We start from the raw sequence: 14,086 nt of genomic DNA on the forward strand, positions 1-14,086 counted from the left end.
CTGGGTCTTTCCTATACCCCTCTTTTTTCTCCAAGTGGTGTGATCCATGCAAGTATAAAGCAACTGCACAATCTGCAAATAGGGAATTCTCACAGAAAGTGAAAGGGGTGAGGACTGGCCTGCAGGAAAACCAAGTGATGTATCATGAAACGTGAGCTGCCTATAGACCCTGTCAAGTTGACCTACAGAAATAACCCATGGGTTGCTTTTGAGTCTGGTCAGGGAGCAGGTCTGGATATGGGTAATGAAAAGGGTTTGGAAACTGTCTTGGGCCAGGAAAGGGTTCCAAACCCAGGGTGCTGCCTAGCAAGGTGATGCTCTGGTCTGCTATGGTCCACGGGGTCACCAAGAGTTGGACACGACTAAATGACTAAACAACAACAAGGAAGGTGATGTGGGTTGAAATCAAGGAGACAAGGAGGCAAGCATGAAAAGACATTTGGAAGAAGGGATCTGGAGAAGCTCAGGCCCTTCTCACCTGCACCAGCTGACTCCAGCTAAAAGTCTCATCATAAATTCCAAGCCTCTGAGTCTATGTGTGCATGAAATGAACAAATGAGGTTCTCTGCACTTTGACTCCAGAGTAGCTGGTTTTTCCTACATTGCAAGTGCTTTCTTTTTATGTGGTGAGTTGGCAGTCTGGGTATATTTCCAGGTGAAGGCAGGGGAGAGCCACAGCCTTCATCAACCCATACAACAAATCCATTTATATACTATTTATAGCATACGGATTTCCTGGAAATGCCATTGTTTTCAATCCAGTGGTAAAGTCCAGAAACAAATTCACCACTTCACTTGCTGCTTCTGTGAATTAAGCCTAATATTCTGACCCTTGCTTCATGTATTGATCACAAGCCATGAGTTCCTGTTTTCCTGGTCCTTACAGTATTGCTGTCATCACCCTCAACCACCGGGGTGAGGAACCTATGCCCCTCCAGATGCTGCCAAGCTACAACTCCCATCATCCCTGTCCACTGGCAATCAATGCTGGCTGCAGCCAATCAGAGTTTGACTCCAACATCTAAAGGGTCACAAGTTCTCTGTCCATGATCAATAGGTAAAAGAGACATGGAGACCAAAAGTGGGTCCAGTGAATGAACTGGGAGCATCTGGTGAGGGGGGAGCACAGGTGTGGGGAACCTTGGCCCTCCTGGTGTTGTTCAACCACAACTCCCATCAGCCTCAGCAAACATGGCCAATGGCCAGAGATGACAGAGATGTAGTTCAGCAACATTTGGAAGGCCAAAGGCTGTGGTGTATTCAAAGCCTACTGGATGTGTGGACCTGAAATGAGACCATCAGGAGCTCAACAGAAACACGTATGAGCTTAAATAAAACAAAGTATTTAAAACTGGAATCCTAAACCCACCCAACTTAGTAGGACATTTTCTGAGTAAGTAAACATTGCACAATGAGAGGGCACTGTGTCCACAATCCTATTCACTTTAGCTGACAGCAGTGGTTGCAAACCATTGGCTTGACTCTCCCACAATGTCTGCCCCCTCCAGGAGAGTCCCCCCCCATTCCCCCCATTCAAAGACAACATCTTCCTCAGCAAGAGTGAGTCCTATCCAGCAGGCAGGAGGAGGACGAGGTCTCACACGAATTCGTCCTTGGTCAGGTTGACGAGGATGTTCATCTCATCCTCCTGCATCATGCGGAAGACAGCACTGATGTGGTGGTTCTCAAGCACCGAGCGGTCATTGTACAAAATGGCCGTGTCTGACCTGAGGAAGGGAAGAAGAGCAGTACAGTTCAGAGGCAGCTTTAGCAATGCCAATTCCGGTCTTGTTTCACAGGGATTGGGGTAGACATTCGAACTCTTCTGATTTTCACCCATGCACCCACGTGCATATCAGGTGCCATAGTCCAACACTCTAAGCATTGAACAGGGGGTATAGTTTGACCTGCACAGACTTGGCTGAAGTGGTGGTTGGAGCCCATTGAAGCTGGTAAGGTGGACGCCCAACGGTAAGTGAAGCCAGAACCAATGACAGGCAGAGCCACCATATTCAAGTTTGCCCCCATCTCGTTTGAACCCTACTGAGTTCAATAATGGCAACTGGCTGCCAATTAGCTTCTGGGCCCAGTCCAATTGCTGGTTTCAATCTACAAAGCCCTAAATGCCTCAGGACCAAAATATCTCAAGGACTGCCTCTCCCCATATGACCATACACCGAGGCCCTTCTTCATGTGCCTCCTCCAAGACAGGTCCAGAGGGGGGCAACACAAGAATGGGCCTTTTCTGCAGTGACCCTCCATTTGTGGAATGCTCTCCCCAGGGAGGCTCACCTGGTGCCTTTGCTACATATCTTCAGGTGCCAGTCAAAAACATTCCTCTTCTCTCAGGCCTTTGGCTAATTAAACCATCATGGCCTTTTAAACTGCAGAGGGGGATTGTTTTAGTTTGTTACCATGCTAGGTCAGGGACTGGAACATGCTCTACCACTCTACCATCAAAAGACTCTCTTTCACTTTTTTATAATAGCTGCCCATTGTACCAATAAGCGCTCTCTCTCTCTCTCTCTCTCTCTCTCTCTCTCTCTCTCACACACACACACACACACACACACGAAACAGATCCATATTGCTCACTTGGTTTGGATGTGGAAGCTGTTAGTGGTCCCTGTGTGCTCATAGTCATGGATTGCTGCCGCAAAGACAATGGCCAGGACCTCAATCTCTGTCAGGCAGTGCTGCAAAGGGGGACAGAAACAGGAGATGCCATCGGAACCTGTGAGGAGCCCTCCCTTGCCCAGCAGCAGAGACAAAGGAGGAAAAATACTATTTGCACCAGAGTATTCACCAGGATGGATCCCCTCTAGCCTCGTATCTCTATGCCTGGTTGGATATTCTCCTGTGTGGGTGAACAAGTCCATAGTCATGGATCACCTTCAGAATAGCACAGTGCTTTGGTGGCTTCCTAATGGCCAGGGTCGGGGACCCCTTTCCATCCCAATGGCCGTGTTTCCTTATGGGCAGCCTTCCTGTAGCCTTATGTCAGTGATGGGCAGAGCCAGAGGCAAAAGTAGGAGCAGCAACAAACATAACTTTCACTGTTGTACAGTAGTTAATTTCTGCACACACCCCTTTGGGCATCCTTCAGGTTGCATATAGTTTCCTCAGGTTTCCTAGGTCTCCGGTTTCCCACCCCTGCTAAATTACTGATTTGCTGTATTACAAACTTCTGTGGACCAGAGCCCATTTCATCAGATGCATGAAGCCATCTGATGGGGAGCCTGTGACCTCCATAGAGAAATAGGAAATTGCTTCACATCCAGGCATCCCATTGGTCCCTCTAGCTCAGTACTCTCTATCCTGACTGGCAGCGGCTCTCTAGGATTTCCGATGGGGAATCTCTTCCAACCTTACCTGGAGATGCTGGGGACGGAACCTGGGACTGCCACCTGCTGTACCACCCAGCTATGGCCAGGCACTGCTGCACTACAACCCCGCTCATACTTGGACAACCACGGACCACGCTGACTGGGGCTGATGGGACTTGGAGTCCAATCGGATCTGGGGTGTCACAGGTTCTTCATCCACCTGATGACGTGGGCTCTGATCCATGAGATCACAATACATTTGTTTGTTATTATGATGCCACTAGACTCTATTGTTGTTTCATTGCCAAGAAACCAACCAGCTACCCCTCTGGAATCTATTGCAGTGCTGATGCAATAAGAGGCAGAAGCAGTCTGAACACCCAGCACAAGGTAGAGAAATCTGGAAGAAGAGTAGGAACTATGGCTTCTTTTCAGCTGACAGAGGTGCTTTCAGCACCTGAAGATAAAGCAGAAAAATCGCCATTGCAATAACTGCAAGTTTTACGGGTTGGATTTCTGCCTGTTGCATGGCTATTAAAGGTATAGAGTCTCTATTAGAAATAAAACACAGCAACAAACAAGGAAAGAGATGGTGTGAGGAGAGAAGGGTCTGGCTTAGTGAAGCATTGCCTTCAGAAAGAAACCTCTTTTCCAGCTCCTGCCATTATGTTAAACCAAAAGAGGCCACTAGGAGGCGCTATGTTATTGATGTCAATGCTCATTGCTATTTTCCTAGAAAAAGGGGTGCAGGAATGTCTCCCTTGTTCTCTTATCATGGCACCCACCTGAGAGGTGCTGGAACTGAGTTCTGGTGAGTTCCCACTGAAATAAAAGCCCTGTCAATGCTTCATATATAGATTTTCTAGAGATGGACTGTAAAAGAGGACTTAGGGCCATTAATAATGTGGTGTACCCTTCATTTCTGCGACTGCATTACTGGGGTGGACTTGGCCAAGATGAGAAACACACTTTCTAAGAGCATTAATAACCCATGATTCCCAGTTTGCCTACACCTAGAAGAGCTTTCCAAGATGGCACCATAGACACTTCTCAGTTAGAGAACCAGCAGGCAGAATATCCACACGGTGCCCTCACCACCATGCCCGTGCGAAGCAGGAAGCAGTGCACAGTCTGGGTGACGTCAGCAGCGTGTATCTGGTTGTGATACGGGTTCTTGTATTTCCCGTAACCAGCCTCCAGCGCATCAAGGAAGGTCATGAGGTACACTGTGGGGATCTAGAGATAATGGAAAAGGTTAACAATGTAGCTCCAGGAAAGCTTTGGGGATAGGAGTAGTCAGTGCTTTTTTTCTAGAAAAATTGTTTAGGAGTACTCTCATTTTCCTACTCATATTGAAATACTACCCCTCAATGAGGCCAAACATAGATTCACAAAATGTTTAGGGATACGCATACCCCCTGGGGGGGGAGCACTGGAAGTAGTCAAGGATATAGGATGCTGTCTCATGCCTAGGTAGTCCATCTAACTCCGTATGGTAAAAGGTAAAGGACCCCTGGATGGTTAAGTCCAGTCAAAGGCGACTAAGGGGTTACGATGCTCATCTCGCTTTCTGGCCAAGGGAGCTGGCGTTTGTCCACAGACGGCTTTCCGGGTCATGTGGCCAGCAGGACTAAACCGCTTCTGGTGCGACAAGACGCCATGACGAGTGCCAGAGCGCATGGAAACACTGTTTACCTTCCCACTAATAGTGGTAGCTATTTATCTACTTGCACTAGTGTGCTTTCGAACTGCTAGGTTGGCAGAAGCTGGGACAGAGCAACAGGAGCTCACCGACTGGCAAGCCAAAGAGGCTCAGTGGTTTAGACGACAGCACCATCCACTCCCACTGACTGCCTAGCTCCCACAGGGTCTCTGGCACGGCTCTTTCCCAGTACCTAGATGTGCCAGGAATTGAACCTGGGATCTTTTGTATGCCGTGTGGGACCCATCCTTACAAAAAAAGCCACAGGCTGACATCTATGCTCTGATGCAGAACCCTCCAGTCTTCACTTAAGATTCCAGCGCGCGCGCGCGCACACACACACACTGGCAAAGAGACAGTTTAAAAGTGGAAGATCGCAGGGCGGTCATATTCCTTGTCCAGAATGCATGTGAGTCCTCCACCTGCACTATCCCATCACTAACCTCTTGAAAAACAGAATGTGTCTGAAATAAGCAATGACCCTTATGCCCTACGGCAGCATGAACTTCAAGGGCATCTGCTCTGTCCTAAGGGGCTGGGGCGTTCCAGAACGAGGAATGACCTGTTCTTAAAAAGGTGCCCCCTTAACAAAAAGACCACTTCCTTCAAATACAGAACATCCCAGGCTTGGAAGAAGCTTTCTTTTTTGGGCTCTGGAGCTCAGGGTAGCTGCTTGTTTGGTGCCCTGGAGTCTTTATTTTGTAGGAGGGGTATGGAATAGCCCTTTAATAAATCATCATAATAACAACACTGTGATTATACACATGCCATTTCTTACCTTGAAGCGGCTGTTGAGGTTGTGGCGGGTGAGCAGTTCAAAGACAATCGTGCGCAAGGCGTGGTCCTCGCTCACCTTATTCAGCGCAAAGACGTCAAAAAACCAAAGGTCAAGAGTCTACACAAGAAAAGCCAAAAAAGAAACGTAAAAAAGGAGGACTATGTCCTGAGCACAGTGCACTTAACTGGTACAGGATGGAGAAAGAATGAGCATCAGAAGAAAGGATGATCCATCTCTCAACTTTGGAGCATGTTGAACAAAAAGTATTGCCACAAAGAGTTCCTTTAAGACTGTGCAAAGAGCATTTTGCTTTTGCAGTGATGAGCTGTAGCTGGTCCCCTACACATCCAACAAAATTATAGGCCATTAATTCCTGATAAAAAACCACCGCTTTCAGCTCCAGTGTCTCTCTTTTAAAAAGTTATGGCAAAACAAAGGAGGAAAGCTAGGGAAGTTTCCTTGACTCATGCAACTTGATCACAGAAAATGGGTCAGGGTATAAACAACCAGTGCCTTTTTTGGGACAGTATCCATTGGAACAGAGTACCATCAGGACTCCTTCTTTTTGCTGTTCATGGCAGCCATTTTGTGCTGGGACCCACAGCATGAACACCAGCCTTCTACTTTTTTGCCCCCCAGAAAGCACAGTGAATAACTCCCAGCTTGAGAGGTTGGGGCAGGTGCAGAAGCATCACGTCAAGGAAGGAAGCAAACGAAGTTAAGGCTGCAATCCTACACACACCTACCTGGGAGTGAGCCCTCTTAAACTCAGTGGGCTTACTTCTGAGTAGACATGGGCAGGATTGGGCAGTAAGTCCAGCATCCCCCTAATAGAGCTGCATTACCTTCAGGCAGTTGATGACAGAGGGAGAATAGTTCGGCCCCACCGCCGTGTAAGTCCGACGGAACATCCTGCAGAGCAGATAACAGCAGGTCAGGCTCTCCATGGAACATCTGGACTGCATCCCCATAGAGACACCTCCCAAACCCCACTGAGTATCCAGATGTCTGAGTGCTGGATAAAATGCTGCATCCAAGACCCTCTCCTTACATACCAGGCCAGCAGACCTCAAGCCTTCCAAACCCAGGAAATTCAAATGGGACTTGACTTTCAATCTTTGCACCTTATAGATCAGGTTGGGGAGCCCTTTTTTCAGCCAGGGGGTCAGGGCTAAAAGTGGGCGGGTTAATGGCTGTACGTGTTGCCTTTCTCTGTCCTCTTTGCAGGGAAAGAAGAGGCATTCTCACAGCTCAAGGACAGGCTCCAGCCAGGCAAAACAATTGAAGGGGGTGTGAAGCAGGGCTGGTGAAGAGTGTGGTCAAAGGAGAACTGGCGTTGCCTGTGGAGAGTTCCAATAGTCGCACAGAGAAGACTGGAGGGATGCATTTGGTCCACAAGGCCTCATGTTCCCCACCCCGGTAATATGTTATCTTTGCCCTTACTATATCTATCTGGCTCTGCTGCCTTCCACCGCCTCCTCCTGCTTGCTCAACCCAGGTGGAATCTACACACCTATAAAAAACACTGTGAAAATGCCTTTTTAAAAAACGTTTTGAAAACTATACTGAATTTGTCATAACTCACCATTGCCATCTAGTGTCACATTTGTATATTGCATGATACAACACACTTAAAACATTTTATTTACAGCTGTATAGCTGAGTCCCTGGTACTTCTTACTCCTTCCCTTTCCAAATGATAGCCAGGGCACCCTGATATAGTCACCAACAAGGCGCAGTTGTGGGGCAGGACCCACTCATTGGGCCAATGTACTAGGCCAATGCATGAAGCAGATGGAGGACCGCCCCCATCTGGAGCAGCCCTGTTCCAACACACACACACACACACACACACACGGCGCTCCGTCCAGACCTCTCAACAAAGATGCCAGCTTGGACAGCATGCACAATGCTGCGGAACTTGGGCTTCTCCTCGGATCGACGTCCCTTGGCGCGGGTCTGCTGCGTGAAGGTGGAGGCCAGCCAGTCCCGCACCTCAGAGGGAACTGCATCAGACTTGATCTCCTGGAGTTCATCTTCCGTGTCCAAGATCTGCCTGGAACAGGAAAAATGAGCGGTGAGGAGCAGTGAGCGTTTTAGTGAGAAAGGCACTGCAAAGAGAAGCAGAACTGCAGTTAAAACTGAGAGGGAGAATGAGGAAGAAGGAGAAAGGGAAGAGGAAGAGAAATAATCTGGAAATTGGCTAAATTCTGGCATATAAAATTCTGACTTTTGGAAAAGCTGTGATTACAAGATTCAGTTTCAGGGATGCTTCGCTGGCCAGTTCAACAGGCTGCACTTATTTCCTCCTAAGTTCTCTAAGCTGAACAGCTTCCAACAGGCTGTAAAGATCTGCTATTCCTTATGCAGAAACAAACTGAGGTAGGGAAGAGGATAAGATCAAATTCTCCTGAGCCTCCAGAGACACCCTGCAAATTAGAGATGCTTCATGCAGCCCAGGAGATTAGCTTGGGGGAGATGGTGAGTCCTGTGGCATAGGTGAAGTTTGGGCACAGGGAAAGGGTTTATAAATGAGTGGGGCCCAAGGATAGTGTGCTCTTTACAGTGGCAATCCCAGAGTCAGTACTAGAGGGGAGTCTGTACTGGGGTCTACAGGGAACTGCCTCTCCTCATGAGATCTCATCTGACTCAGGGTCAGGTCCCAACACTACTGAACTGTTTCCAACAGCATGCAAAACACCCACCTGAGCTTCTGAAACAGTCTCCCTAGACTTGCAGGCTCTGCACTTTAACCAGTGGTTAGCTCAGTGCTTATTTCTGGGTCCTCTCTGGAAAAGGGGTCAGGCAAGACACACGAGCCCCACAGCCTCACCTGGTCTCATCAATGTAGACAGCTTCCAGCAATGAAGCAGTATATTCCAAGTTCTTCTTCAGCTCCACCAGATTCACTTCTCCCGTCTCCAACTGTTTCACCATGTACCGCAGCCTGGAGGGGGAAATGGAAACACAGGGAAGGGGGAAATGAGTAAGGGGGAAGCAGAACCTTGCAGGGCTCTCTGGGTCATCCATCAAAGGGCAGCCCACCCATCATTACCTTGTGAGGGACTGCTAGGGAGAAATGGAGCCAATGGAATTCACACCAGTGAAATCACTCAGTTGCTGTGATAATGTGGTAGCTGAATTGGGCAGATATGTGTCCAAACCCCATTCCACAAAAAAGAAACTGAAAAATGAATTGTGGATCAAAAACAGCCCAATGAGGACTGAGCATGCTCAGTAGGCATGGAATGCCGAATGGCTATTAAGCGGGTGGGGAGAAGAACTCTAGCAGGAGAAGGGATGGAATGGAGTGACTGGAACCCTGAACAGAATAACGCCACACTGGACCACTCTGTTGCAGTGCCTCACTCATATACGCAAAAGCCAGTTTCCTGGCTTCTCTCTGTTGGTTGTGCTTCACCCTGATGCAAGATGGATCTCCTATGTTGAGAGCCTGACAATGCAGCTGAAAATGGCATGTTGAGCAATGCACCTTGGGCCATCTGCATCACTAGTTAATAACAAGCCATCAAGCTCAGCTGGGTGTGTGGTCCATAATGTTTCATTTCCGGTTAATCAGCCCTATTGTTCCGCTTGAAGGACATTAATGTAAAAACATTGAACACTTCAGGAGAACCAAATGAGTAGAGATCATTACAGCATGATTATCCTTTTAATGAAATGGTAAAAACCACACACACACACACCCCATGTTGTTTCCTGTGGAGCAAAGCTACCTGTTAAGAAAAACACAGGCCTGCCACCAAAACTAGAAGTTCCATGCTGAATCATAGAATTGTAGAGTTGGAAGGATCCCCAAGGATCATCTAATGCAGGGATGTCCAACTGGCTGGCCGTGATCAACAGGTCGATCCCCTTATGCTAGCGATCAGTCGCGAGCTCATTTTCCTCTGTAGGGGAAAAAGAGCACCCAGCCCTGTCCCCTTGCTCTGCCCTTCATTCGCGCACGACCACAAAGACAGAAGAGGAAGTAACCACTGCTGTGTTTAGTACCCGGTTAGCGTATATTTAGTACCTGGTTAGCTCAACAACTTCTGGGTCCCCCCTCCCTAATAAAAGCACAACAACTTTGGGTTCCCCGCCGCCCCAAATGGGTAGATCACTGCTAGTTTTTTCCCCCACAGCCTCTTGGGAGCCGGATGTCCCTGACAAGCAGGAATCTCAGCTCAAGCATCCATGACAGGTGGCCATACAACCTCTGCTTAAAAACCTCCAACGAAGGAGAGCCTACAACTTCCTGAGGGAGATGGTTCCACTGTCAAACTTCTCTTACTGCCAGAAAGTTCTTCCTGGTGTTTATTCGGAATCTCCCTTCTTGTAACTTGAAGCCATTGGTTCACATCCTATGCTCTGGAGCAGGAGAAAACAAGTTTACTCCATCTTCCATGTGACAACCCTTGAGATATTTTAAGATGGCTATCTTATCTTCTCCCAATCTCCTCTTTTCCAGGATAAACATACCCACCTCCTGCAACCACTCCTCATAAGTCTTGGTTTCCATACACTTGATTATCTTGGTTTCCCTCCTCTGCACACGTTCCAGATTGTCAATATCCTTCTTAAATTGTGGCACCCTGGACACAGTTGTGGGTGGCCAGGTGTGGACTGACCAAGGCAGAATAGGATGGTACTATTACTTCCCTTGATCTGGACACTAGACTTCTGCTGATGCAACCTAGAATTGAATTCTCTCCTTCCATAAGACACAGTTCTGTGGTCCCCCAACACCTAGAAGACTCCCACATTGGCTGCCTCTGCCATCCTGCACTTCTCTACCCATGGAAGCCAAGGATGTGATGTGGGAAAAATTGAAGCAACTTGTAGCGTGATGAGTTAGAACAAGAAAGGGATCTCAACAAGGCCTGCCATTTTTGATGCCAGTCCTAGGTTTCTCCAAACATGCCTTTCTGCCCCCAAAGAATAACTCTTTGCCACAACTGCCGAATGAGAAATTGTTTCCCTTTTTCTGTGTTTCTTTTATTGCTATGTTTTCAGAGGTGATATAAGGCAACTGGCTAACCTCTTCTTTGTTTGACTGATTGCTGGAGGTTAATGTTCCAACAATGGGAGATAATGAGAGGAGATAGGTCTTCTGATAGCTAAGAATCTCTCTGGAGTGTTTGGGGAGTCACCTATCAGGAGCTTGGAGCATGGAAGTACCGTAAGGGGGGCAGGAAAACAAACATGCACAAAGAAGAGAGTGGAGTGTTTCCGACTGAAATTGTGGGAGCAAATGGGGGTGGCTTTAAAAATAGGTACTCTAGGTCTCCATTTTTTTAAAAAAAAATCTGTGCTTTAACTTTAGGAACACAGTGGGTTTCAGTTTAGTTCTATTGATGTAGGGATTCTATTCCCTTTTCTTTTATGGTTTTATGTTTTATTTTGTATTTAAATTGTTTTTAAACCTATTTCTTACAAGCCACCCAGAAAACTATGCTATAGGGCAGCATATAGCAGTCATAAATGAATATGGGGTTATATCAAATGTTAGTCCTGCTCAGCGTTGCCCCCCTGCCAGGGCCGGCCCACCCATGAGGCAACGTGAGGTGACTGCCTCAAGTGGCAGGATCCACAGGGGCAGCAGAACCCGACGTAGCTCTTTCTTCCCCCCTTGTTCTTAGTATAGATCTTCCCTGGTGGGGAGGTAGGCGCCATTTGGTAGTCAACCTCAGATGCCAAAATGTATTGGGCTGGCCCTGTCCACTGGAATTGATGGAAATGACTAAACATAGACCTGTTAATTTCAATGGGTCTACTCTGAGTGGAACTTAGTTGGCAACAACCCCTGGAGACCAGGATTCACAAGTTACTCTCTAGGGGTCTGCAGCTTGATGTAGGAATGCCTCTTTGCCTCCACTTAACATGTTCTGCTTGTACATCACCATCATCAGTGCATCAATAAAAAAATAAAGCCAATATTGGAAAGACGTGGTGAAGGGACCATGGGGAGGAGCTGCAGCAGGGGCTCCCCCCACCACATGGCCTTGGACTTCACAGGTGACCTCGTACAGCTGCTTTTCTGTTTTGTTTGTAGATACGTCTCTTTTAACAGCTGTTATTGAGCCTCTCTTTGAAAATAGTACCATCCTATGCACATCTACTCAGGAGGAAGCCCTACTGAAGTCGCTGGGGATTTTCACCCACGTAAGAATGCATAACACTGGAGACTATCTGTGTTGATTCCATATTGACTTCACTTCTAACTATTCAGGCACCAATTCGGTTGTGAAGATCTGGGCTCATTTACTGTCATTCTTGAATCCCTTCTTACCTTACTGAGAGAAATTTGATAGAGAGGCTTCGAACGGCTAGTGCCAACAGATACAATCGCGGGAATTATCATCATTCATTACTGACATATTTGCCACCTTTTATGAAGAAGTGTCTCAAAGTGACTTTTAATGTAAGAACAGGAATAACAAGAAACAATGAAACCAAATTTAAAAAGAATAAAGCCAGAACTTAAAATGCTCATCCTTATATACAGATGTATCCACCACACTAAAGGTGCTGTGGTCTAAACCACTGAGCCTCTTGGGTTTCCAATCAGAAGGTCGGCAGTTCGAATCCCCACGATGGGGGGAGCTCCTGTTGCTCGGTCCCAGCTCCTGCCAACTTAGCAGTTCAAAAGCACACTAGTGCAAGTAGATAAACAGGTACCGCTGTGGCAGGAAAGTAAACGGTGTTTCTGTGCATTCTGGCACTCGTCACAGTCCTCTGTGCACCAGTAGCGGTTAGTCCTGCTGGCCACATGACCCGGAAAGCTGTCTGTGAACAAACGCCGGCTCCTTCGGCCTGAAAGCAAGATGAGCGCCGCAACCCCATAGTCACCTTTGACTGGACTTAACCATCCAGGGGTCCTTTACCTTTACCTTTTACCTTTCAAAAGGAATGAACATTTTAAAAGGAGGCCACAGACCTAATTAATCATACTCCAAATTAAGAGTCAAAGGCCTGGGTAAATAAAAAAAAGGCATTTGCCTGGTGCTTAAAACAGGCAATGATGGCACCAGGCATACCTCCTGGGGAGAGCTTTCTACAAGCAGGGACCATCACTGAAAAGGATGCTCCACATTCTACACCTCCCTTGGAGGAGGACATACAGAACAGGGCCTCAGATGATGAATGTATGGTCTGGGCTAGTTCATGCAGAGAAAACCAGTCCTTGAGGTACTGGGGTCCTGAACCACATAAGACTTTATAGCTCAAAGTCAGCACTTTGAATTGAGCCCAGAAACAAACTGGTAGCCAGGGCAGAAATACCAAATATATATAGAATTGAAAGGGACCACAAGGACACTTTTGTCTAATGTGCAGCTCAAACCCATGACCCTGAGATTAAGAGTCTCATACTCTATTGGGTGGTTATATGCTCAGACCAAAAGGGACGTGGTGGTGCTGTGGTCTAAACCACAAAGCCTTGGGATTGCCGGTCGGAAGGTCAGTGGTTTGAATCCCTGTGACAGGGTGAGCTCCCGTTGCTCGGTCCCAACTCCTGCCAACCTAGCAGTCTGAAAGCACGTCAAAGTGCAAGTAGATAAATAGGTACCGCTCCCCGCTCCATCTTGCTCTGCTCAGCAATCCATCTGCTGAGCCCTGTGTCAGCTGGGTGAAGGCTGAAGGTTCTGTGAAAAGCAACCTTACAGCTACCAATGCCAAGTTGTCATGTTTATCCACCACCCCACATTTTGCATCACTTGGCTCAACAAAGCCCAAGAAGGGACAGGAGCTATGGCCAAGTAAACCAAGTTCCCTCCAGCTTCACACCCAGAAGCAAGAGAAGGAGTCCACTGGGCCTGAGCCCAACACCCTGGTTCTCTAGTTCCTGTGCATGGCTCACACAGTCCAGCTGAACATTATGATGCTATGCTTTGCTTTAAAAGTGGGGTGGGGTGACCCAGCCACCTGCCTACCAGAAGGCATCGGAAATGCCAGAGGTTTCTTTGCAGTCCTGAAGATCAACGCAAACCTTCCTCCTATTGATATGCACAAGTGCAGTGGCTTGAAAGGGCAGAAGGAGGCAACCTCCGCAGCTGATGGCACAAAAGCAGCTGCTTTGTGATCTCACAGATAAATCCACCACTTCCTGTTGCTGACATGTGCAAGTGTGGTGGCTCAAAAGGACCACAAAAGTTGCCACAAGGGAGCTGAGTCAGCTCACACACCACTTCCTCCACAAATTGAGTCTATGAGAGCCAAAATTTTAAGCAACGTGGACTAAAGTCACTTCTGGGGCCCCTCCGGGATGAGGGTCCCTGA

General features: G+C 47.6%; 2 protein-coding genes across 10 annotated transcripts in view; one reads left to right on the forward strand and one right to left on the reverse strand.

The window, feature by feature from the left end:
• LOC310699149 (histone H2B 5-like) overlaps positions 1-14,086 on the forward strand; it is a 960,349-nt gene that overhangs the window by 754,824 nt on the left and 191,439 nt on the right. The gene's annotated exons all lie outside the window — the stretch shown is intronic.
• Positions 1-14,086, reverse strand: part of PDE1B (phosphodiesterase 1B) — a 121,710-nt gene that overhangs the window by 13,549 nt on the left and 94,075 nt on the right. For 8 of the 9 annotated variants that reach the window (XR_014521856.1, XM_083486675.1, XM_083486676.1 and 5 more), the window contains 7 exons: positions 8,640-8,753; positions 7,680-7,862; positions 6,652-6,718; positions 5,807-5,923; positions 4,422-4,562; positions 2,596-2,696; positions 1,602-1,727 (listed from right to left, as the gene is read on the reverse strand). Coding sequence is in view for 8 of the 9 variants with exons in the window: in XM_083486675.1 (XP_083342801.1) it covers positions 1,602-1,727; positions 2,596-2,696; positions 4,422-4,562; positions 5,807-5,923; positions 6,652-6,718; positions 7,680-7,862; positions 8,640-8,753 (849 nt within the window). In the remaining variant the exon portion in view is untranslated. Of the gene's footprint in view, positions 1-1,601; positions 1,728-2,595; positions 2,697-4,421; positions 4,563-5,806; positions 5,924-6,651; positions 6,719-7,679; positions 7,863-8,639; positions 8,754-13,740; positions 13,877-14,086 lie in introns of those variants that run through there. The other variant, XM_083486682.1, reaches the window with a different exon arrangement.

The sequence above is a fragment of the Podarcis liolepis genome, assembly GCF_965112155.1.
Source record: "Podarcis liolepis genome assembly, chromosome: 2".
Classification (NCBI taxonomy): Eukaryota; Metazoa; Chordata; class Lepidosauria; order Squamata; family Lacertidae; genus Podarcis; species Podarcis liolepis.